At 38.2% G+C, this 24,390-nt stretch overlaps 2 protein-coding genes across 5 annotated transcripts; both read left to right on the top strand.

Annotated features, from left to right (window-relative positions):
* The first annotated feature begins 94 nt into the window (after positions 1-94).
* Positions 95-12,278, top strand: LOC138209997 (major histocompatibility complex class I-related gene protein-like). Of its 2 annotated transcripts, XR_011179213.1 has the most exons (9): positions 95-161; positions 1,961-2,227; positions 5,804-6,082; positions 6,544-6,846; positions 7,304-7,399; positions 7,612-7,629; positions 7,800-7,871; positions 8,750-9,514; positions 10,642-12,278. XR_011179213.1 is itself a non-coding variant. In XM_069168873.1 (8 exons), exons 1-7 carry the CDS (start codon positions 110-112, stop codon positions 7,844-7,846), a joined length of 1,062 nt encoding a protein of 353 aa, XP_069024974.1. In that variant the 5' UTR covers positions 104-109; the 3' UTR covers positions 7,847-7,871; positions 8,750-12,278. The 2 variants fall into 2 exon arrangements, 1 of the variants encoding a protein (XP_069024974.1); XM_069168873.1 differs by having other exon boundaries at positions 104-161; positions 8,750-12,278.
* Positions 12,279-14,954: 2,676 nt separating this feature from the next.
* Positions 14,955-23,294, top strand: LOC138209999 (major histocompatibility complex class I-related gene protein-like). Of its 3 annotated transcripts, none has more exons than XM_069168875.1 (8): positions 14,955-15,021; positions 16,821-17,081; positions 18,778-19,056; positions 19,518-19,820; positions 20,282-20,374; positions 20,588-20,605; positions 20,776-20,847; positions 21,270-23,294. In XM_069168875.1, the coding sequence occupies exons 1-7, from the start codon at positions 14,970-14,972 to the stop codon at positions 20,820-20,822; spliced, it is 1,053 nt and encodes a 350-aa protein (XP_069024976.1). In that variant the 5' UTR covers positions 14,955-14,969; the 3' UTR covers positions 20,823-20,847; positions 21,270-23,294. The 3 variants fall into 3 exon arrangements, with proteins under 3 accessions (XP_069024976.1, XP_069024975.1, XP_069024977.1); XM_069168874.1 differs by having other exon boundaries at positions 20,279-20,374; XM_069168876.1 differs by lacking the exon at positions 20,282-20,374.
* Positions 23,295-24,390: the final 1,096 nt, after the last annotated feature.

Genomic DNA, 24,390 nt, shown 5'->3' with positions numbered 1-24,390 from the left:
CTGAAGCTGAAGGTGAGACCTCGTGTTTTATAATGTTCAGTCTTTTGGTCGGAATAGGAGAGACATGTCAGTAAAGGAGAAATTTAAAATGTAGACCCAAAAAACCACAATGAAGTCCTTCATTTTCCTGCTTCTCCTGGAAATAAACACAACAACAGCAGGTGAGTTATAAAGTTCATATTTGAAGTCATTGTGAAATAGAAAACTCCGTGTCTTCGTGTGAAGCCGTGTATGATGTTGAAGTTCGTTTAACAGTCTGATACTCACTGCTTTGACTGATTTCTAATAATTTCACGCACTCTTTTAACAAGAAGGTTAACCTGGTGTTGAGAATTGTATTTTTTTTCTTTTTTAAGGACGAACGTTTTTTTGTTGTTGTTGTTGTTTTGTTTTTTTATTATACATGGCAGCATAACTTCACAGCGCAAAATATAGCCTACAAATGAATAAATAAAATATCATGACAAAAAAACATCCTAACGAGGGATTTAAACAGATCGTGTTTGTCCAAATTAAATATATTGTGCGACTCGCGCTCAAACACCTCCAGCCGAAAAAGATCTGCGCTCGCTGTCGCGTCAAATATTTCAAACTAATGACAAAGATTGGAAAAAGAAAACGCCGATATAGTAGGCTAATCTTGACTGTAATTTTTATAAATGTACCACATAAAGCTGCCGTTTAGGTGTTGGATTAAACATTTGTATCTACAGCAACATGTTTATGGTTGTTTTCGAAGACGTTTTATATATTAATCCTCTATTGTGAATACTCACGAATTTGGCCATATACTGTATAATAAGGTGATGTTCAGGAGAGCTAGACTGATGAATTGGTCACCTGCACACACTGTACGCCCATATTATCTTTCTGCAGGAATATTAGTGTCGGTGTGTTTGATTCACAAGAAATGACAGAAAATGTTCAAATAGGTTTGAGGTCATTTACCAACATTATGATCAGTTTGTCAACCAGAAGGCCCTGACAGGACGGTCGTTAAATTGTCCTACTCGGTATATGTCTGGGTCACTGTAATAATTACCAAACAAATCTTTAGAAGTGCAGCTGATCACAAACACGTGATCGAGGCTGTCGGCATCCAGACGACAGAGTCTGAAGTGGACAGCAACAAAAAACGTCTCCTTCAGACAGACGACTGGATAATAACAGTTCATAAATGATCCGCTTTCAGTCCAATATTACTCATACAGACATGATAAATATATATAAATATAAAGTTGAAAAAATGTTGAAAAATGAAATATAATTCTAGTTTACATAAATCAAGATTTTGTATTTTATTTTGTCTTGTTGGTTGTGATAACAAAAACTAAATATTTGAACTCCAAAAAAAAAAATCCTCTGACATCAAAAGAATAAAATCCATTATCATTCATATTTTTGATATGAAAGATGACAATCACAATATAGAAGAGTTAAACTCTCCACTTTGGAGGAGAAGCACGGAGGTTTTCCAACTTCTAGAAGTTGAACAATTTCAAATTGAAAACCTCAGAAATAAGAAATGTTAGTTGTGATAACAGTTCATGAAAGGTAGAAAACATAATATAAGCAAAAAGAAAATGTGTTTAATTTGTTAAATATTGAGAATAAAATGAAACTCATGCAGTTGATGGTTAAATTAATTCTATAATGAGGAGTGTAAAGAAACGATGACGCGTCGTGAAAAATAAATGTCCACTAACTAGAAACTGGAGATTAACTTTGATTCTTGTAATATTTTTTATACAAAATCATCAGAAATATTTAACAGTTCCTGAAGCTAAATTTGTACCCATAAATTAATGTTTGTGTTTACTGACTGTACAACAGAGATGATTTGGATTTCTTTCATGTACGTTCAGTTCTGTTAATTCTGTGACAGAATATAATGTTGTTCTGTGTTTTATAAAGTTGTGATTATTAAATCTGAACTGACAACACGATCTATTTCTTACAGTGACTCACTCTCTGAAGCATTTCTTCACTTCGTCCTCTCAAGTACCAAACTTCCCAGAGTTTGTGGTTGTTGGTTTGGTGGATGAAGTTCAGATGATTCACTATGACAGTAACACCAAGACAGCAGCGCCCAAACAGGACTGGATGAAGAAAGCTGAAGATGATGATCCAAAATACTGGGAGAGGGACACTGCTAACTTTATGAATTCCCAGCAGACCTTCAAAGGCAACATTGAGATTGCAAAGCAGCTCTTCAACCAAACTGGAGGTTTGTTCATGTTTCACATTTTACTGTTTTATGTTGTTAATTTTTAGTGGGTTGTTAGTAATTGATATTTATGTTGTGTTGTAGTAACACATGTGTGAACACACGTTGAAAATGTTTCATTCAGATCACAGATTTAAAAGATTTAACTCCACGACTCAAGAAATTTACTGCAGAACTCCAGTTTTGATTGGATTAACTTTATTTGACCACAGTGTGTCAGTGACTCAGTAAACATACTTTTCTTAAGTGGTAAAATATATATAGTCAATCAGTGGAAAATTAGTCAACAACACATTTGATCAATAATACATGTGAGTCCTTTATCACACAAAACTCCAAATATTTGCTTGTTCTTGTTTTTCAGAGACAGGAATTTTAAACTCTATTTATCAGTAATTGATTCATTAAAAAACATAATCAACGACTACAAGAACAATAAATTTGAACCCCAAACACGTCTTACAACTGCTGCAAAGTAAAAGTAGTCCACTAATAAATAATAAAGAAATGTGCCATTCAGAAATGTGACTCAGCAAAACCTGTGAAACGCAAACAAATGTGATTTTGTCCTAATTTGCATCAAAGATCACATCTTGTCTTGTAGTTTATGTTTGTTATTTTTGGTTTGTATTCCTGAGTTTTTTCATCACATGTCTCACTTTTCAACAAAGAGATAAATGTTGGAGGGGCGGGGCTTCTCTCTCCTGGTTTCTATTCCTCAGATAAACTGTCACATCCTGCAAGTCGTTCTGGGAAGTGACCAAAGATCTGTGATGTGTTCAGTGTTCAGACAGCAGCACTCACTAAAAGTTGATATTCAAGTTATTTCCACCGTCTGCTTTCATCACTGATACATGAAACCTCACTCTGACATTAGATAACTATCACTCTTTAATATTATGGGTTTTCATGCTGTTTTATTAAAGATCTCCGACCAAACTGAAAATCCTCATCGGTGGAACAAAATGTCCAAATGTTCCTGTTTAGTTGAGAAATGAAAACAAATGAGTTTTGAGATGAGAGTCAGCGTGTGTTGATCAGTTTGACAGTCTGAGCTGGTTAAACCTCCGTTCAGTCCTCTCCTGCTCTCCTCCATCACCTCTTCTGTCTTTTCATGTTCACACTGTTTACCTGCTCTCAGTTCATTATTTCTCTGTTTCTGCTGGCAGACAAACAAATGAGCATCAACAGTGATTTAATTGAGGCTCATAAATGTTGATTAAAGCAGGAAAACTCCTGAACTGTTGTTCTGAGACACAGAAATGATGCTGTTATTCTCTACATTCATTAAAAACACACCTTTTCTCATCAATCTGTTTCTGGACACACTAAAATGACAGGAAGTGATTGTTAGCTTTTAGTCGACTCCATTTTAGTCCATGTTGTCAGGTTAGAGTTGGACTGCTGAGGCTGTAGGAGGATGTCCAGCAGGAGACATGAAGACATGAAGACATGAAGACATGATCCTCCTGTTAGTGACTGAACAAACAGTAAAAAGGAGAAAACCTGTTTTATTATCCAGCAGCGACAACAAAACCCAAAACGACATCAAGTGTCTGCTCACAGTGAAGCTCAGCCGTTAAAACAAATACTATATCCTCTCTGAAGCGTCATTTTCTCCACCTGAAACCAGAGTTATTTTCTCCAGATGGTATTAAACACATGTATAAAATATAATAACGGTGTCGTCTGGCTGCTCAGACAGAGTCCAGCGTCTGCAGCAGCTTTCTGTCACCTCTCAGCCTCTCTGTGATCACACAACACAGGTGTTGTTCTGCAGCTGTATTCACGTTTATTACGTCCGACGGCTTCACGTTCATATAAAATAGGGATTTAACAGCGTCTCGGCTCCACAGTGCAGAGTTACAGTTCACCTGGTTAGCGGCTAACGTTAGCATGGATGAGCCGCCATCAAATCACTGTTAATACTCATTCAGTTGTCTGATGACAGAAGCAGAAACATAATGAAGTGATAGCAGCTAAACTGAGTGTTTCTTAACATTCAGTAAGATTGTAGTTGATGAAGGAGAGCAGGAGACTGATCGGAGGTTCAACCTGCTCAGACTGTCAAACTGCTCTTCAACAGGTTTTGTTGGTTTTCTGAACTGAAGAGGAACCAAAGAAACATTGAATTATTTTCTCCTCTGATTATTCCTTTCAGTGTGGTTCAGAATCTTTAGCAACAAAACACCAAAACACATCACGTCCAACAACATTTCCAGATGTTCAGAGCGGACGTAGCTAAAGAGCCAACAAACGAGCTCAGAGGCTCGCTAGCGGTCGCTCACGATAAATGTCAGAGTGCTGTAGATTTCTGAACTTTAACTTCACGCCAGGTTTTCTGTCGTTAGCAGCGAGGTCTTCTCAATAAATCAGGGACAAACTGACACTGCAAATAACTTCAATTTCAACTTGTAGAAAGTGATTGTGTCTGAACGCTGACAGCATTCAAGTTCTTCAGAGAAGCACGAAGAAGAAACTGTGACTCACAAACCACAAATAAGAAACACAAAGCAAAAGAGCGACAATACGAGCTGCGATCTGACACGAGAACCACGTTTAGAAATGATTTGGGTTTCACTTCATGATGGATGTTTTACAATCCACATTTTATTGGACATTTTGATGAAGCAGTTGAACTTCCTAAAGTTCAGTCTCCGTTCCATGAACTGTACTGTCCTGATCACAGTTGGTTCATCATGATAAATATGGAGTTGGACTACAGTTTGGATTAGTTCACATTTACTTGACTGCAGTGTGTCTTTGTCAGAATAAACATATATAGAGCTGAAATGATGAGTCAAGGAATCAATGATTTCATCAACAGAAGATTAATTGACCATAAATATTTTCTATCAGATAATCATTCAACTCTTTTATCAAACAAAATGTTGTAAATTTTCTGGTTTAGTTTTTTCAAATATGGAAATTTTCAGGGTTTATTTTCTGTTTAATCTAATTTTAGATTAAATACTGTTAAATGTTGGTTTGAGGATTTGTCTGCAGGCTCAGAGGACGTCATGATGTTTTTTTCACTGGTTCTTTACACTTCACATTGTAAACAATGATTTATTTACTCCAAAAGTCATCATTACATCATCAATAATAGAATGAATAATTAGCTGCAGCTCTAAATATGATGTAGAATACAGATTAAATGAGATGAACTCTTCTGTCCTGATACACAGTGTGTCTGTAACAGAGAAGAACTACAGATGAACTTTACCTGATCATCCTGCTCAATCAATCAACACTTCATCCATTAGTTTAGGTGTGTGTGTGTGTGTGTGTGTGTGTGTGTGTGTGTGTGTGTGTGTGTGTGTGTGTGTGGTGTGTGTGTGTGTGTGTGTGTGTGTGTGTGTGTGTGTGTGTGTGTGTGTGTGTGTGTGTGTGGTGTGTGTTTTGTGGTGTGCGTTTGTGTGTGACTTGTGTGCGTGCGTTTGTGTGTGTGTGTGTGTGTGTGTTATTGTGTGTGTTTGTCCGTGTGTGTGTGTGTGTGTGTGTGTGTGTGTGTGTGTGTGTGTGCTGTGATCTCACTCTGGTTTAATGCTGTCTCTGTCTCTGTCTCTGTCTCAGGTGTCCACATTCTCCAGTTCATGTCCGGCTGTGAATGGGATGATGAGACTGAAGAGGTTAATGGATATGAACAGCACGGTTATGATGGAGAAGACTTCATATCCTTTGACCTGAAGACAGAGACATGGATCGCTCCACAACAACAGGCTGTCTTCACCAAACACAAGTGGGACAACAACAAAGCTTTGATCGCACAGATAAAGAACTACTACACCCAGATTTGTCCTGAGTGGCTGAAGAAGTACGTGAACTATGGAAGAAGCTCTCTGATGAGAACAGGTAGAATCACATGACCTGCTGCAGCTTCATGAACACAACAGTCTTCATTTGCCTCCTTCTGTTTCTAACCAGCAGTAACATCACAGTAAACATGAACCAACATACAAAGACCCTCTGTGTCTCCGTTTACATCCATTTACTCTTCCTGTGCTTTTCTCTCTCTCCTCTTTGCCTCGCTCTCCTTTTCACCACATTTTCTCTCTCTCTCTTTCATATTTATGACCACTGTTTTCCTCCAGTTGTGTCTTTCTGTCTGTCCTTTCTAACCTGTCTCACTCCCTCCTCATGTCTCTTTCTACGTCTTTCCTTCTCTTCTGTATCATCATTCCCTTTTATTTGGTACATTAAATGTAATAATATGCGTAACTACAGTCTTCAAACTACATTAAATCAAACAGAAACAGTAACATTCATATTTACTTCATAATAATATAACTATAAACTGTCTGTTGTCTCTGCAGAGCTTCCCTCAGTGTCTCTCCTCCAGAAGACTTCCTCCTCTCCAGTCACCTGCCACGCTACAGGTTTCCACCCTGACAGAGCCATGATGTTCTGGAGGAAAGACGGAGAGGAGTTTCATGAGGGCGTCGACGAGGGAGAGATCCTCCACAACAACGATGGCACCTTCCAGAAGAGTGTCGACCTGGATCTCACATCTGTCCCACCTGAAGACTGGAAGAGGTACGAGTGTGTGTTTCAGCTCTCTGGAGTCGACGAGCACCAAATCACCAAACTGGACAAAGCAGTGATCAGGACCAATGAAGGTAAGACTTCAATCAGAAGGGATGAATGTGGGAAACACATTTAGTTTACTGTTACAGTTTTATTTAAATTAAATTTGAAGGCCTAAATCCTTTGTTTGCCAGTTTGGGATCATTATGTGACACATTCCTGTCTTTAATCACATTTAATTAATACAGAACAATGTCAACAATAAAAACTAAATTAAGTGCTTTTAAACTCAAATTTTAAGACTTTTTTTCAGACCAAGTTTCAACACAATTAAAGAATTATATCTTTATATATCTATTATAACACGGTACACAAATGAGGTCCAACAAAACGAATCGAGGAGACGTCGGCACAGACGCAGGAATTATGTTCAGATGAATGAAATCAAGCAGGACAAACATGTTGTTCCCTGATTATCACGTGAAGGTTCCTTTCTTATAACCTGCTTTGTTTCTTCCGGTGGTGATTTGTTTGTTGTTGTTTTATCAGCAGGGAATCACATCATCATCATCACCGTCATCGCAGCGGTTGTTCTCGTTGTTGTTCTCGCTGCGATTGGATTCCTTGTTTACAAGAAGAAGACGGGTGAGAGACCAAAACAGAAACTGTGTCTCATATTATCTTTTATGTAAAAGTGAAACAAACACACTTAAAATAGTTTCAACCAACATGAAGCGATGTAATTCTCAGCTCTACGGTTTTAATGATAACAGGACGATGCGAGGGAGAAGTGAAAGGAAATAAAAATAATGTACAACAACTATTAACAACTGAAATTATTTATCTTTTCATTTCAGACAAGCGCCCTCCATCCCGTAAGTAAAACCTGTTTGGATTTAGTTTTCTCTTATCTCACATGTATTATAGCTTAAAAAAACATTCTGTATTTTGTCCTCCAAATGTTTTTTTTATTGTTGTCTGTTTGTTAAACTGAGGTTCAGTTCAGAGCTGCATGTGGACTAACAAAATGTTTCTGACCTTCCAGCTGTGGAGAACCGTGAGGTCCAGCAGCAAATGCTTCCAACGGCCTAAATGACAAACACAACCCTGCACACAGGTGAGCTGCTTCATATGTTGAAGAAAGTGTCCTTGTAACATGTGTAGAGGAACCGTACGAGTGTTTCACTGTCAAAACCTCGCTGACATGTTGGAGTTAAATATCTGTAGTGAACAAAATCTCTCCGTCAATTATATTTTCACAACAAACGCGAAGCTGTTTTATGTTAAGTGAGAAAAGATTTGATAAATAATAACTTTAATATCAAGATTTAGAAAAGCAACAGCACCAATTTATCAAAATGGTTCAACCAAAATAAAACAAACAATTGTGCCTCAAAAGCAAAACAGTTAAATACTTATATGGATCTTTCATATTTTAGTTCTTAATGATACAATAAATACTCAGTTTTGTGCAATAAAATTCTCTCTTTGTTGTTATTTTCTGTTATAAATCATCTTTCTTTCTTCTTTTTTTTTCTTCTACCCGCTGATAGAAATTCAGAGGAAATAAAACCAAAACATGAATTGACAAGATATTTTTCAAACACATAAATGGTGACAAAAATTATTTTGATGACATATTGAAAGGTGGATTTTCTTCTGGTAAAATATTTCAACATTGATAAATGAATTAAGGATGATGAAGTAAAACATTATCAAACATGTTCCATATAATCACAACAGAGTTAAAACAAATCTAAAACAAATCCACATTACTTCCAGTTTTTGTATGTTTCTGGTGTTGGGGTTCTCTTGTACATCAACAAATCAAGCATCAATATTGATGATACAACACGGATGAATTCCCCTTTTCATAAATCCATATTCCCAGCGTGTTGGGATACGTAGATGTAAACCTTTAGATAACATGCTGCGTCCTCTGGAAGCAGCTGATGTAAACGGGAGCCTTTAACCAGCCTGTGTTTGTCCGTGTAGATTCTCCATCTGTGACACTCCTGATGATAAAGCTGCGACTGACTCCAGTCCTCTTTAACTCCGCTGAACAACAGGACAGGAAATGGATGAAGGGAGTTTTGCATCACTGTGGTGCTTGATGCTAATTAGTCGGTTATGATGACATCATTTGTTAATTTAATTCACAGAAAATAACAGTAAAATCATGAAATTACAATATGAGGTTGCATCAATGCGCACGGACACAAAATTTAAGAACCATTTAAAATGTGGTTTTCTAGTTGTAAATATTCTGCTTGTATATTTTTGTTGAGCTGATAAAACATTAAAGGTTTTGTTTTGATTGTAAGAAGGTTTGAGCAAATAATTGATGTCTTCAAGGCTTTTTGATTTCAGTAATTTTATTATTCTTCATTTGACTTTACAGTTTCAGTGAAACGACCAACAAGGATTGTGAATCAGTAACGGAAGAAACAGTCTTCATATTGTTGACTCGACACAACGCGGAGCAGCTGGAAATGTCCGAGGACGTCGTCAGACAGGAGACCGTCCCGTTACACCTCAGCAGGTTGAAGAACTTCTCTCCTACCGTGGACCGAATAGAAAAGAGGAGGACGAGGAGAGCTGCCGGGAGACGTTAAGATGTCTGCTCCGTTTTGGAGAGCGCGTGTCGCCATTAGCCACCTCTGGGAGGGAAGGACGCCGAAGCTGCGATGCTAACAACGCTAAAAGCCGGCTGCGGAGCCTCGGAGCACCGGATGACTGCGCGGCGCCCACCGGACAGAGGTACGTGTCCGCTGTTTAACGGAGATTTACACCGGCGACAAACTCCGAAACGGGCCGTTTGGCTGGTTGAGGAGTTGGACTGGTTACAAAATGGTGGAAAAGCGGAGCGAAACAAAGCAAACGGTTTTTCTCACGCGGACTAAAGGGCGATTTGACGGCTGGTTTTCCCCTGCAAGTCCAGGGCTGGATTTTAGGTTCACTTTCACGGATAACGTCTGTCAACCAGCCAGGGGGAAATACTAATTCAGGTCAACATGTCAACATACAATACAACTACACAAGGCCATCACAAAAAGTACATTTTATATCAGAAAAGGAAGAAAGACTAGAAGCTGAAAAGACAAACCTTTTACCAGAACTTGAATGCAGTCGGCCTGGTTTAAACATGTACAATGAGAAGTTCCTCAAACTCACCGCTAGATGGCGCCCTTTACCAAACAATAGTCAGGTAGGACTTGGTCAGGATGTGCTTCGGTTTGGTTTAAAATGCACGTTGTTTATTTGATATTTGAACTCTACTTGTATTTATTTTTATGCATTGTATCTGTTCTTATGCATCTCGTTTATTTTCTGTACTTTTAAATTGTTCCTTTATATCTGTTTTTATGTGGAACACTGCATGTAATTCTCATGTTGTAAAACTCTTTATTGTATGAAAGGTGCCATACAGATAAGGATTATTATTATTATTATTATTATTATTATTATTATTATTATTATTATTCGGTTCCTTTGCAAACAATGTCCTGCAACTGAGTTTAATCATGACTGCGGTTGGAAAATGTGGTTACTGTTCGTTAAGTAGCCTACAGATGATTTTCATTTCACCAAATGGGATATTTCAGCAGTTTTTATAGATGTAAAACCAGCTGTTCACTTTATTTATGACTTTCAAGCCTTATGTAACCCCCGTGCAGCTGTTGCTTTAGAGACAGTGCAGCATAGACAGAAAAGAGGGGAATTATCAAATCTAATCCAGGTTCAATGAGGAGACTGGTTAATCGATCACTCATCTGACTGCTGCACAGACAGGAAATATCCACCCTGAATTACACTTACAACAAAAGGTTTAATTAGAACACAATATAATAACAATACTACAACAAATTGACAATGTCCAACTCCAGGTGAACTGTGATGTCCAGCTGAGATGAAGATCCTCTCAGGTGAAGGTAGACGGTAAGATGGATGAAGATGGGGTGAGTGGTGGCAGGCAGGACGGTGGATGGACGGTACCTCTGGTTCCAACGAAGAAGATATTCAAAAACAAACAGCCTCTGCACATGTGCAGGACAATAGTTCATTACTAATTCAATTTACTCAACTGGACCTGCAACCCGCATGGCTGTAAACATCACACACAATATAACAACTAATTAGTGAACATACAGAACTCAAGGCATTCAATTACAATCATGACATCTTCAGAAATGTTTTTTGTTTCCCCTTCAGATTTATCCTGACTGGTTTTAGTAAAATACACAACTTACTTCTAAATATCGTCCAGCATTCCTGCTAACGAAGCTAGCATGCAACAGTAAAAAAGCATTGAACTTCAATAAACTCACCAGGATATCAAATGTTCAAAGTTCTGAGGATCTGTTGGTGAAACTGCAGCTCTTCAATGGCTCGTCGTTCAACATTCAATTTAAAGTTGTTCACTTTTCTTTAGTGGAATCTGATTCATCTTTTCCTGCTCACAACTCCTACCATACCGAAGCACAGACGACGGGAAAACAAACATCCTCTATTGAGACATGGATGATCACTTCTATCCATCTCTGTGCACGGAGTAACAAAGATGATATATTCAGGAAAACATTGACTCTCCTCGGACTTTTCTGTGTACAGAGGAGAACAGCTGTGACAACCTGTCGACCTTACTTAAGGGGACAATAACATAGTTCCTAAACATAATCATTAAGATCCCAGATTAAATTATTCTGGTTACACATACATGACTGAAGTTACACTGATCTTCTTCTGTGATTGTTTTTCTAATTGAGGATGAATGTGGCAACACAAGAAGGACAAGAAGGCCTGTCGGGAAGAAACATTTACAAATCATACCAGATCTGTGTCAGAAACACAAAAACGAAACCTAACTCCGACTTGTCCTGTGATTTCCCAGAAAGCAGCACAGAGAGATGTGCTGCTTTCGGCCCAGTGGTGGCGCTCTAACACAACACTGCTACTGACTATCCTGCAGAGGCCACCATCATCACTTCTCCTGGAGCAGCAACAAGACATTAGTTCACAAAGTTGTATCCTGGCTGTTTCAGATCATTAAAGTTGTCATGGTTCATAAAAAAAGAAAAGAAGCTCTACACAAACATGATCAATTCACATTCAGGAGATCATTCCTGCCCGCTGCAATCAGACTATACAATAACTCACCTCTGGCCAAATCCATCACACAACAATAACACCGTTGCACTGCTGTTTGTTTGTTTTAATTCATTTCACTGTTGTTTAGTTCAGTTAAATTTAATATTATTCTATTTTTATTTGTATATAATGTGCATTTAATTTTTTTTTTTTTTAATATATATATAATGCTTTTTACTTCCTCTATTTTTTATTGTCATTTTTATTGTTTTGCCTTGTATCTGCTGCTGTAACTTATCTATCTATCTATCTATCTATCTATCTATCTATCTATTAGGATAGAATACTATTTGCTGAATCAAATGCCAAGTGACTGACAGGTATATTTATGTGTGTGCCATTTCAACATAATAAAGGAATACACAAAATGGCTGCACAGGTGTTTCCACAGTAAAGGTTGTGACTCAGTGACAGTCTGTGAGAGTGTGCGTCTAAGTTGAAGAGCATCACAACAACACAGCAGCTGTCTCCTGCAGACCTATGCTGTACAGTGCATCCGGAAAGTCTTCACAGCGCTTCACTTTTTACACATTTTGTTATGTTACAGCCTTATTCAATTCATTTTTTTCCCTCAAAATTCTACACGCAATATCCCATAATGACAATGTGAAAATAGTTTGTTTAAAATTTTTGCAAATCTATTAAAAATAAAGAACGAAAATATAACACGTACATAAGTCTTCACAGCCTTTGCTCAATACTTTGTTGAAGCACCTTTGACAGAAATTACAGCCTCAAGTCTTTTTGAGTCTGATGCTACAAGCTTGGCACCTATTCTTGGGCAGTTTCTCCCATTCTTCTTTGCAGGACCTCTCAAGCTCCATCAGGTTGGATGGGGAGCGTCAGTGCACAGCCATTTTCAGATCTCTCCAGAGATGTTCAATCGGGTTCAAGTCTGGGCTCTGCCTGGGCCTCTCAAAGACATTCACAGAGTTGTCCCGAAGCCATTCCTTTGTTATCTTGGCTGTGTGCTTCGGGTCGTTGTCCTGTTGGAAGATGAACCTTCGCCCCAGTCTGAGGTCCAGAGCGCTCTGGAGAAGGTTTTCATCAAGGATGTCTCTGTACATTGCTGCATTCATCTTTCCCTCCATCCTGACTAGTCTCCCAGTTCCTGCTGCTGAAAAACATCCCCACAGCATGATGCTGCCACCACCATGCTTCACCGTAGAGATGGTATTGGCCAGGTGATGAGCGGTGCCTGGTTTCCTCCAAACATGACGCTTGGCATTCAGGCCAAAGAGTTCAATCTTTGTTTCATCAGACCAGAGAATTTAGTTTCTCATGGTCTGACAGTCCTTCAGGTGCCTTTTAGTAAACTCCAGGTGGGCTGTCATGGGCCTTTTACTGAGGAGTGGCTTCCATCTGGCCACTCTACCATACAGGCCTGCTTGGTGGAGTGCTGCAGAGATGGTTGTCCTTCTGGAAGGTTCTCCTCTCTTCACAGAGCAACGCTGGAGCTCTGTCAGAGTGACCATCGGGTTCTTGGTCACCTCCCTGACTAAGGCCCTTCTCCCCCGATCGCTCAGTTTGGCCGGGCGGCCGACTCTAGGAAGAGTCCTGGTGGTTCAAACTTCTTCCATTTACGGATGATGGAGGCCACTGTGCTCATTGGGACCTTCAATGCTGCAGAAATGTTTCTGTAACCTTCCCCAGATCTGTGCCTCCATACAATCCTGTCTCGGAGGTCTACAGACAATTCTTTGGACTTCATGGCTTGGTTTGTGCTCTGACATGCACTGTCAACTGTGGGACCTTATATAGACGGTGTGTGTCTTTCCAAATCATGTCCAATCAACTGAATTTACCACAAGTGGACTCCAATCAAGTTGTAGAAACATCTCAAGGATGATCAGTGGAAACAGGATGCACCTGAGCTCAATTTTGAGTGTCATGGCAAAGGCTGTGAATACTTATGTACATGTGATTTTTTTCGTTTTTGATTTTTAATAGATTTGCAAAAATTTCAAAAAAATTTATTTCACGTTGTCATTATGGGGTATTGTGTGTAGAATTTTAAGGGGAAAAATTAATTTAATCCATTTTGGAATAAGGCTGTAATATAACAAAATGTGGAAAAAGTGAAGCGCTGTGAATACTTTCCGGATGCACTGTATTTTACAGTGGATTTTGAGGCTGGTTGATGTTAACAAAATCATATATCACAATATTTGTTGTGCTTTCACAAAATATTTACACAAAGATTGTTTTAATAAATAATCATCAGTAATGTGGATGTAGTGAATAAGATGGTAAAGGCAAATAATAGACCAACTAGAACAGTCTGGTATGTTCAGAAAATGACATCCCTCGACTGAAATAGAGCCTTTAAAAAAACAAGAAAACACAATATTAATAACCTATCACGACACTACAATGTCCTAAATCTAACACGATTTCAAATCTCATATCATGATATGATACAATAGTGATATATTGCTTAGCCCTTGTACATTTTACACCCTGTAATCTAAAAAAATAAAATAAACACACTGCAGTCAAAGCTGTGCGTAGTTAGTTGTTTAGTTTAGTTTTCACTCTTTATTCTGATGTAGAAAATACCTCATTTGCGGCAATCTGGCAAAGTGGAGATGTTCATTTGCTTTATTAAAATTTGTCACAGACATCACTGGCTCTCCAGATTTGAATTTACATAGAAAAGAGGAGAAGGAAACAGAGACCTTTAAAACATTTGTAATTGTTGATGTTTGTGATAAGAACTGTTTTCAGTCAGACATCAGTCAAAAACCAAAATATTACTGGATCCCTTCAATCTTCAGAGTGCTGATCTGTAGCTCAGAAATCAATACACTTCTGTATATTAACAAAGGTCTGAGCAGCACAGGTGTGAATTCTAGCAGAATGGATATTTACGTTTCGTTTAAATAACCTGCGTGTTGGTTTTACCCGGATTTAGATGACGTTTCACTCAAAGTGAATTCCTATTGGCTCTGACGGGAGGCTGAAGCTGAAGGTGAGACCTCGTGTTTTATAATGTTCAGTGTTTTGGTCGGAACAGGGGAGACATTTCAATAAAGGAGAAATTTAAAATTTAGACCCAAAAACCACAATGAAGTCCTTCATTTTCCTGCTTCTCCTGGAAATAAACACAACAACAGCAGGTGAGTTATAAAGTTCATATTTGAAGTCATTGTGAAATAGAAAACTCCGTGTCTTCGTGTGAAGCCGTGTATGATGTTGAAGTTCGTTTAACAGTCTGATACTCACTGCTTTGACTGATTTCTAATAATTTCACGCACTCTTTTAACAAGAAGGTTAACCTGGTGTTGAGAATTGTATTTTTATTTTTTAAGGACGAACGTTTTTTTGTTGTTGTTGTTGTTGTTTTTTTTTATTATACATGGCAGCATAACTTCACAGCGCAAAGTATAGCCTACAAATGAATAAATAAAATATCATGACAAAAAAACATCCTAACGAGGGATTTAAACAGATCGTGTTTGTCCAAATTAAATATATTGTGCGACTCGCGCTCAAACACCTCCAGCCGAAAAAGATCTGCGCTCGCTGTCGCGTCAAATATTTCAAACTAATGACAAAGATTGAAAAAAGAAAACGCCGATATAGTAGGCTAATCTTGACTGTAATTTTTATAAATGTACCACATAAAGCTGCCGTTTAGGTGTTGGATTAAACATTTGTATCTACAGCAACATGTTTATGGTTGTTTTCGAAGACGTTTTATATATTAATCCTCTATTGTGAATACTCACGAATTTGGCCATATACTGTATAATAAGGTGATGTTCAGGAGAGCTAGACTGATGAATTGGTCACCTGCACACACTGTACGCCCATATTATCTTTCTGCAGGAATATTAGTGTCGGTGTGTTTGATTCACAAGAAATGACAGAAAATGTTCAAATAGGTTTGAGGTCATTTACCAACATTATGATCAGTTTGTCAACCAGAAGGCCCTGACAGGACGGTCGTTAAATTGTCCTACTCGGTATATGTCTGGGTCACTGTAATAATTACCAAACAAATCTTTAGAAGTGCAGCTGATCACAAACACGTGATCGAGGCTGTCGGCATCCAGACGACAGAGTCTGAAGTGGACAGCAACAAAAAACGTCTCCTTCAGACAGACGACTGGATAATAACAGTTCATAAATGATCCGCTTTCAGTCCAATATTACTCATACAGACATGATAAATATATATAAATATAAAGTTGAAAAAATGTTGAAAAATGAAATATAATTCTAGTTTACATAAATCAAGATTTTGTATTTTATTTTGTCTTGTTGGTTGTGATAACAAAAACTAAATATTTGAACTCCCCCCCCAAAAAAAATCCTCTGACATCAAAAGAATAAAATCCATCATCATTCATATTTTTGATATGAAAGATGACAATCACAATATAGAAGAGTTAAACTCTCCACTTTGGAGGAGAAGCACAGAGGTTTTCCAACTTCTAGAAGTTGAACAATTTCAAATTGAAAACCTCAGAAATAAGAAATGTTAGTTGTGATAACAGTTCATGAAAGGTAGAAAACATAATATAAGCAAAAAGAAAATGTGTTTAATTTGTTAAATATTGAGAATAAAATGAAACTCATGCAGTTTGTGGTTAAATTAATTCTATAATGAGGAGTGTAAAGAAACGATGACGCGTCGTGAAAAATAAATGTCCACTAACTAGAAACTGGAGATTAACTTTGATTCTTGTAATATTTTTTATACAAAATCATCAGAAATATTTAACAGTTCCTGAAGCTAAATTTGTACCCATAAATTAATGTTTGTGTTTACTGACTGTACAACAGAGATGATTTGGATTTCTTTCATGTACGTTCAGTTCTGTTAATTCTGTGACAGAATATAATGTTGTTCTGTGTTTTATAAAGTTGTGATTATTAAATCTGAACTGACAACATGATCTATTTCTTACAGTGACTCACTCTCTGAAGTATTTCTACACTTCGTCCTCTCAAGTACCAAACTTCCCAGAGTTTGTGGTTGTTGGTTTGGTGGATGAAGTTCAGATGTTTCACTATGACAGTAACACCAAGACAGCAGCGCCCAAACAGGACTGGATGAACGAGGCAGCAGATCCAAATTACTGGGAGGATGAGACTGGTAGCTGTATGGGTGCCCAGCAGACCTTCAAAGGCAACATTGAGATTGCAAAGCAGCGCTTCAACCAAACTGGAGGTTTGTTCATGTTTCACATTTTACTGTTTTATGTTGTTAATTTTTAGTGGGTTGTTAGTAATTGATATTTATGTTGTGTTGTAGTAACACATGTGTGAACACACGTTGAAAATGTTTCATTCAGATCACAGATTTAAAAGATTTAACTGCACGACTCAATAAATTTACTGCAGAACTCCAGTTTTGATTGGATTAACTTTATTTGACCACAGTGTGTCAGTGACTCAGTAAACATACTTTTCTTAAGTGGTAAAATATATATAGTCAATCAGTGGAAAATTAGTCAACAACACATTTGATCAATAATACATGTGAGTCCTTTATCACACAAAACTCCAAATATTTGCTTGTTCTTGTTTTTCAGAGACAGGAATTTTAAACTCTATTTGTCGGTAATTGATTCATTCAAAAACATAATCAACGACTACAAGAACAATAAATTTGAACCCCAAACACGTCTTACAACTGCTGCAAAGTAAAAGTAGTCCACTAATAAATAATAAAGAAATGTGCCATTCAGAAATGTGACTCAGCAAAACTTGTGAAATGCAAACAAATGTGATTTTGTCCTAATTTGCATCAAAGATCACATCTTGTCTTGTAGTTTATGTTTGTTATTTTTGGTTTGTATTCCTGAGTTTTTTCATCACATGTCTCACTTTTCAACAAAGAGATAAATGTTGGAGGGGCGGGGCTTCTCTCTCCTGGTTTCTATTCCTCAGATAAACTGTCACATCCTGCAAGTCGTTCTGGGAAGTGACCAAAGATCTGTGATGTGTTCAGTGTTCAGACAGCAGCACTCACTAAAAGTTGATATTCAAGTTATTTCCACCGTCTGCTTTCATCACTGATACATGAAACCTCACTCTGACATTAGATAACGATCACTCTTTAATATTATGGGTTTTCATGCTGTTTTATTAAAGATCTCCGACCAAACTGAAAATCCTCATCGGTGTACTGTCCTGATCACAGTTGGTTCATCATGATAAATATGGAGTTGGACTACAGTTTGGATTAGTTCACATTTACTTGACTGCAGTGTGTCTTTGTCAGAATAAACATATATAGAGCTGAAATGATGAGTCAAGGAATCAATTATTTCATCAATACAAAATTAATTGACTATAAATATTTTCTATCAGATAATCATTCAACTCTTTTATCAAACAAAATGTTGTAAATTTTCTGGTTTAGTTTTTTCAAATATGGAAATTTGCAGTTTTTTTCTGTTTAATCTAATTTTAGATTAAATACTGTTAAATGTTGGTTTGAGGATTTGTCTGCAGGCTCAGAGGACGTCATGTTGTTTTTTTCACTGGTTCTTTACTCTTCACATTGTAAACAATGATTTATTTACTCCAAAAGTCATCATTACATCATCAATAATAGAATGAATAATTAGCTGCAGCTCTAAATATGATGTAGAATACAGATTAAATGAGATGAACTCTTCTGTCCTGATACACAGTGTGTCTGTAACAGAGAAGAACTACAGATGAACTTTACCTGATCATCCTGTTCAATCAATCAACACTTCATCCATTAGTTTAGGTGTGTGTGTGTGTGTGTGTGTGTGTGTGTGTGTGTGTGTGTGTGGTGTGTGTGTCCTTGTCTGTATTTTTGTGTGTGTGTGTGCGTGTGTCTGTAATCTCACTCTGCTTTAATGCTGTCTCTGTCTCTGTCTCTGTCTCAGGTGTCCACATTTGGCAGAACATGTACGGCTGTGAATGGGATGATGAGACTGAAGAGGTTAATGGATATGAACAGTACGGTTATGATGGAGAAGACTGGATATCCTTTGACCTGAAGACAGAGACATGGATCGCTCCACAACAACAGGCTGTCATCACCAAACACAAGTGGGACAACGACAAAGCTTTGATCACACTGGACAAGAACTACCTCACCCAGCGTTGTCCTGAGTGGCTGAAGAAGTACTTGAACTATGGAAGAAGCTCTCTGATGAGAACAGGTAGAATCACATGACCTGCTGCAGCTTCATGAACACAACAGTCTTCATTTGCCTCCTTCTGTTTCTAACCAGCAGTAACATCACAGTAAACATGAACCAACATACAAAGACCCTCTGTGTCTCCGTTTACATCCATTTACTCTTCCTGTGGTTTTCTCTCTCTCCTCTTTGCCTCGCTCTCCTTTTCACCACATTTTCTCTCTCTCTCTTTCATATTTATGACCACTGTTTTCCTCCAGTTGTGTCTTTCTGTCTGTCCTTTCTAACCTGTCTCACTCCCTCCTCATGTCCCTTTCTACGTCTTTCCTTCTCTTCTGTATCATCATTCCCTTTTATTTGGTACATTAAATGTAATAATATGCGTAACTACAGTCTTCAAACTACATTAAATCAAACAGAAACAGTAACATTCATATTTACTTCATAATAATATAACTATAAACTGTCTGTTGTCTCTGCAGAGCTTCCCTCAGTGTCTCTCCTCCAGAAGACTTCCTCCTCTCCAGTCACCTGCCACGCTACAGGTTTCCACCCTGACAGAGCCATGATGTTCTGGAGGAAAGACGGAGAGGAGTTTCATGAGGGCGTCGACGAGGGAGAGATCCTCCACAACAACGATGGCACCTTCCAGAAGAGTGTCGACCTGGATCTCACATCTGTCCCACCTGAAGACTGGAAGAGGTACGAGTGTGTGTTTCAGCTCTCTGGAGTCAAGGAGGACCAAATCACCGAACTGGACAAAGCAGTGATCAGGACCAATGAAGGTAAGACTTCAATCAGAAGGGATGAATGTGGGAAACACATTTAGTTTACTGTTACAGTTTTATTTTAAATTAAATTTGAAGGCCTAAATCCTTTGTTTGCCAGATTGGGATCATTATGTGACACATTCCTGTCTTTAATCACATTTAATTAATACAGAACAATGTCAACAATAAAAACTAAATTAAGTGCTTTTAAACACAAATTTTAGGACTTTTTTTCAGACCATGTTTCAACACAATTAAAGAATTATATCTTTATATATCTATTATAACACGGTACACAAATGAGGTCCAACAAAACGAATCGAGGAGACGTCGGCACAGACGCAGGAATTATGTTCAGATGAATGAAATCAAGCAGGACAAACATGTTGTTCCCTGATTATCACGTGAAGGTTCCTTTCTTATAACCTGCTTTGTTTCTTCCGGTGGTGATTTGTTTGTTGTTGTTTTATCAGCAGGGAATCACATCATCATCATCACCGTCATCGCAGAGGTTGTTCTCGTTGTTGTTCTCGCTGCGATTGGATTCCTTGTTTACAAGAAGAAGACGGGTGAGAGACCAAAACAGAAACTGTGTCTCATATTATCTTTTATGTAAAAGTGAAACAAACACACTTAAAATAGTTTCAACCAACATGAAGCGATGTAATTCTCAGCTCTACGGTTTTAATGATAACAGGACGATGCGAGGGAGAAGTGAAAGGAAATAAAAAATAATGTACAACAACTATTAACAACTGAAATTATTTATCTTTTCATTTCAGACAAGCGCCCTCCATCCCGTAAGTAAAACCTGTTTGGATTTAGTTTTCTCTTATCTCACATGTATTATAGCTTAAACAAACATTCTGTATTTTGTCCTCCAAATGTTTTTTTTATTGTTGTCTGTTTGTTAAACTGAGGTTCAGTTCAGAGCTGCATGTGGACTAACAAAATGTTTCTGACCTTCCAGCTGTGGAGAACCGTGAGGTCCAGCAGCAAATGCTTCCAACGGCCTAAATGACAAACACAACCCTGCACACAGGTGAGCTGCTTCATATGTTGAAGAAAGTGTCCTTGTAACATGTGTAGAGGAACCGTACGAGTGTTTCACTGTCAAAACCTCGCTGACATGTTGGAGTTAAATATCTGTAGTGAACAAAATCTCTCCGTCAATTATATTTTCACAACAAACGCGAAGCTGTTTTATGTTAAGTGAGAAAAGGTTCGATAAATAATAACTTTAATATCAAGATTTAGAAAAGCAACAACACCAATTTATCAAAATGGTTCAACCAAAATAAAACAAACAATTGTGCCTCAAAAGCAAAACAGTTAAATACTTATATGGATCTTTCATATTTTAGTTCTTAATGATACAATAAATACTCAGTTTTGTGCAATCAAATTCTCTCTTTGCTATTATTTTCTGTTATAAATCATCTTTCTTTCTTTTCTTCTCTTTAGGTTTATGGACAAATCTTGGCCTGAAACGAGGAGCGATGTCGCCGCGTTCTTCTCCATAAACTGAGAATTTATTGGTTCTTCATCATTCGAATTGTAAACTGAGTGAATAAAGTGGTGATTCTAGTTCTAGAAACATACTGATAGAAATTCAGAGGAAATAAAACCAAAACATGAATTGACAAGATATTTTTCAAACACATAAATGGTGACAAAAATTATTTTGATGACATATTGAAAGGTGGATTTTCTTCTGGTAAAATATTTCAACATTGATAAATGAATTAAGGATGATGAAGTAAAACATTATCAAACATGTTCCATATAATCACAACAGAGTTCAAACAAATCTAAAACAAATCCACATTACTTCCAGTTTTTGTATGTTTCTGGTGTTGGGGTTCTCTTGTACATCAACAAATCAAGCATCAATATTGATGATACAACACGGATGAATTCCCCTTTTCATAAATCCATATTCCCAGCGTGTTGGGATACGTAGATGTAAACCTTTAGATAACATGCTGCGTCCTCTGGAAGCAGCTGATGTAAACGGGAGCCTTTAACCAGCCTGTGTTTGTCCGTGTAGATTCTCCATCTGTGACACTCCTGATGATAAAGCTGCGACTGACTCCAGTCCTCTTTAACTCCGCTGAACAACAGGACAGGAAATGGATGAAGGGAGTTTTGCATCACTGTGGTGCTTGATGCTAATTAGTCGGTTATGATGACATCATTTGTTAATTTAATTCCCAGAAAATAACAGTAAAATCATGAAATTACAATATGAGGTTGCATCAATGCGCACGGACACAAAATTTAAGAACCAGTTAAAATGTGGTTTTCTAGTTGTAAATATTCTGCTTGTATATTTTTGTTGAGCTGATAAAACATTAAAGGTTTTGTTTTGATTGTAAGAAGGTTTGAGCAAATAATTTATGTCTTCAAGGCTTTTTAATGCAAGTTACTTTATTATTCTTTATTTGACATTACAGTTTAAGTTTAGCTGATATAATGAAGGGTGGTGTGATATTTCGTCGTTTTGAGGAACGAAGGGCTTTTCTGTCATGTAAGCATTTAGAAATTAAAAGAGAGGTGCTCCAATCACTTTGTGTTTGGGGTTATGTGGATTTAATTAAGTTGTCTTAACATTTCAATCTATTTTTACGTGTGTTTTGATTCTCAATGAAGTCCCCAAATAATCCAAATTTCTGTCTCTGAATGATTTCATAAACACACACCTGTGAGTGCAGCTACGATTTCATGAATACTGAGTATTCACTGCTGTCACAGATTAAATAAACGTGGCTCTGTCATGTACAGTTGAAACCAGAAGTTTACATACACTATGCAAAAAGACACATAACACTTTTTTTCTCACTGTCTGAAGTTAAATCAGACTAAACCTCTCCTGTTTCAGGTCCGTTAGGATTACCAAAATTATTTAACTTTTGCTAAATGTCACAATAATGAGAAAGAGAATATTTTAGAGAATTTTTCATTACTTTCTTCAAGGTCAAAAGTTTACATCCAGTTCCTTAGTATTTAGTAGCATTGCCTTTGAACTGCATGACTTGGGTCAAACGTTTTGGGTGTCCTTCCACAAGCTTCTTGCAGTACTCTGCAGGAATTCTGGCCCATTCCTCCGGACAGAACTGGTGGAACTGAGTCAGGTTTGTTGGCCGCCTCGCTCGCACACTCTGTCTGCTCTCCGTCCGTCTTCCGTCTGCTCCCCGTCAGCTCTCCGTCAGTCCTGTACCTGTTCCCGTTCCTCCGGCCTCTGTGTCTCCTGCGGATATCCCCGTCAAAATCATCAGTCGGTGGAGTTGCCCTCCCGGCTTGGAAGATTGTTGACGCCGTCCCTTCCGCTGGTCTGCCGGCTGCCCTGTTACCCGTGTCCCCCTGGAGCTGTCGGTTGAGTTGCCCTCCCGACTGGACGTAAAGTGGACACGCTCGGTGCCACCTTTTGGTTTGTAGTTTTTTGTTTGTTTTTTGGACAATAAAGACTGTATTTTTGGAACTTAAAAACCTTGAGTCTGTGAGCTTGCATTTGGGTCCTGGAAAAACACCCCACCACATAACAATAACATGTTTGCATTAATGCGAAGGGTGATACTGAGATCTGGACTGCAGTAAATGGGGCAGGTCTGGCTCAAAAACGGTGGTTTTAATGCGCAAGATGTCACGCAGGTGGGAGTCACTTAGTCTTGTCCTCACACGGTTCTTATTCATGTTCATAACTGAGAATATCTTCTCGCACAAGTACGTCGATCTCCTTTTCAATAGTTGCAAAATCACTGAAACGCTGTTGAAACTCCTCAGCCAGAGATGAGATGTTTGCGGCATACCTCCTCATTTGCGCACTGATATTGTGCGCTGGAAAACGGGTCATTATTGCTTGCAGAGATTGGAAATGTGTGGTATCGGGCTGCGTTTGTGACAGGTGGCTTTGGAAAAGTAGCAGCTTGGTCCGAAAGGCTTTGATATGTGAATACAGTTGGCTTATCATTGCATTTTGCCCCTGAAGGCTCGTGTTCAAGGCGTTCAGATGTCGGGTTATGTCAACTAAAAATCCCAAATCAGCCAGCCAAACAGGATCGGTTAGTTCTGGCATCGGTTGTCCCTTTTTTTTCCAAGAATTGTCCAATTTCCTCTTTAAGAGAGTAGAAACGCTGCAGTGCAGACCTCCGACTGAGCCGTCTTACATCAGCGTGATACACAACATCTCCGTCTTCAGCGTGGATGTCCAGTAGAAGCTGTTGAAACTGGCGGTGGCACAGGGCTTTGGAGCGAATAGAATTAATCACCTTTATCACCGGTTTCATAACGTGATCATATTTCAGATGTTTGGCACATAGAACTTGTTGGTGAATAATACAATGGAGTTGTATAGCTTCACCTCCTTCTTCGCTGACTTTGTTCCACACTAGGGTTGATAATCCACTGTGCTTGCCAACCATGGCAGGTGCGCCATCTGTAATAATCCCCGTGATTTTATTCCACTGCAGTTTTATATCATCTACGGCGGAACAAACAGAAGCAAATCAATCGATCCCTCTTGTTTGGTCCTGAAGGCTCTGGAGGTCAAGTAGCTCTTCACTCACGTTCATTTCACCGTCCACTC

Source organism: Embiotoca jacksoni, unplaced genomic scaffold (assembly GCF_022577435.1).
Source record: "Embiotoca jacksoni isolate LCO1_2020_lvr unplaced genomic scaffold, fEmbJac1.0.p SCAF_41, whole genome shotgun sequence".
NCBI classification, from domain to species: Eukaryota; Metazoa; Chordata; class Actinopteri; family Embiotocidae; genus Embiotoca; species Embiotoca jacksoni.
Note: the sequence above shows the minus strand (reverse complement) of the source record. Positions and strands in the feature narration are given on the sequence as shown.

Coding starts and splice junctions, on each gene's coding strand:
- LOC138209997 (XM_069168873.1), top strand. CDS start 110: ATGAAGTCCTTCATTTTCCTGCTTCTCCTGGAAATAAACACAACAACA. Junction 162..1,960: donor AATAAACACAACAACAGCAG/GTGAGTTATAAA, acceptor TATTTCTTACAG/TGACTCACTCTCTGAAGCAT. Junction 2,228..5,803: donor GCTCTTCAACCAAACTGGAG/GTTTGTTCATGT, acceptor TCTCTGTCTCAG/GTGTCCACATTCTCCAGTTC.
- LOC138209999 (XM_069168874.1), top strand. CDS start 14,970: ATGAAGTCCTTCATTTTCCTGCTTCTCCTGGAAATAAACACAACAACA. Junction 17,082..18,777: donor GCGCTTCAACCAAACTGGAG/GTTTGTTCATGT, acceptor TCTCTGTCTCAG/GTGTCCACATTTGGCAGAAC. Junction 19,821..20,278: donor AGTGATCAGGACCAATGAAG/GTAAGACTTCAA, acceptor TTGTTTTATCAG/CAGGGAATCACATCATCATC.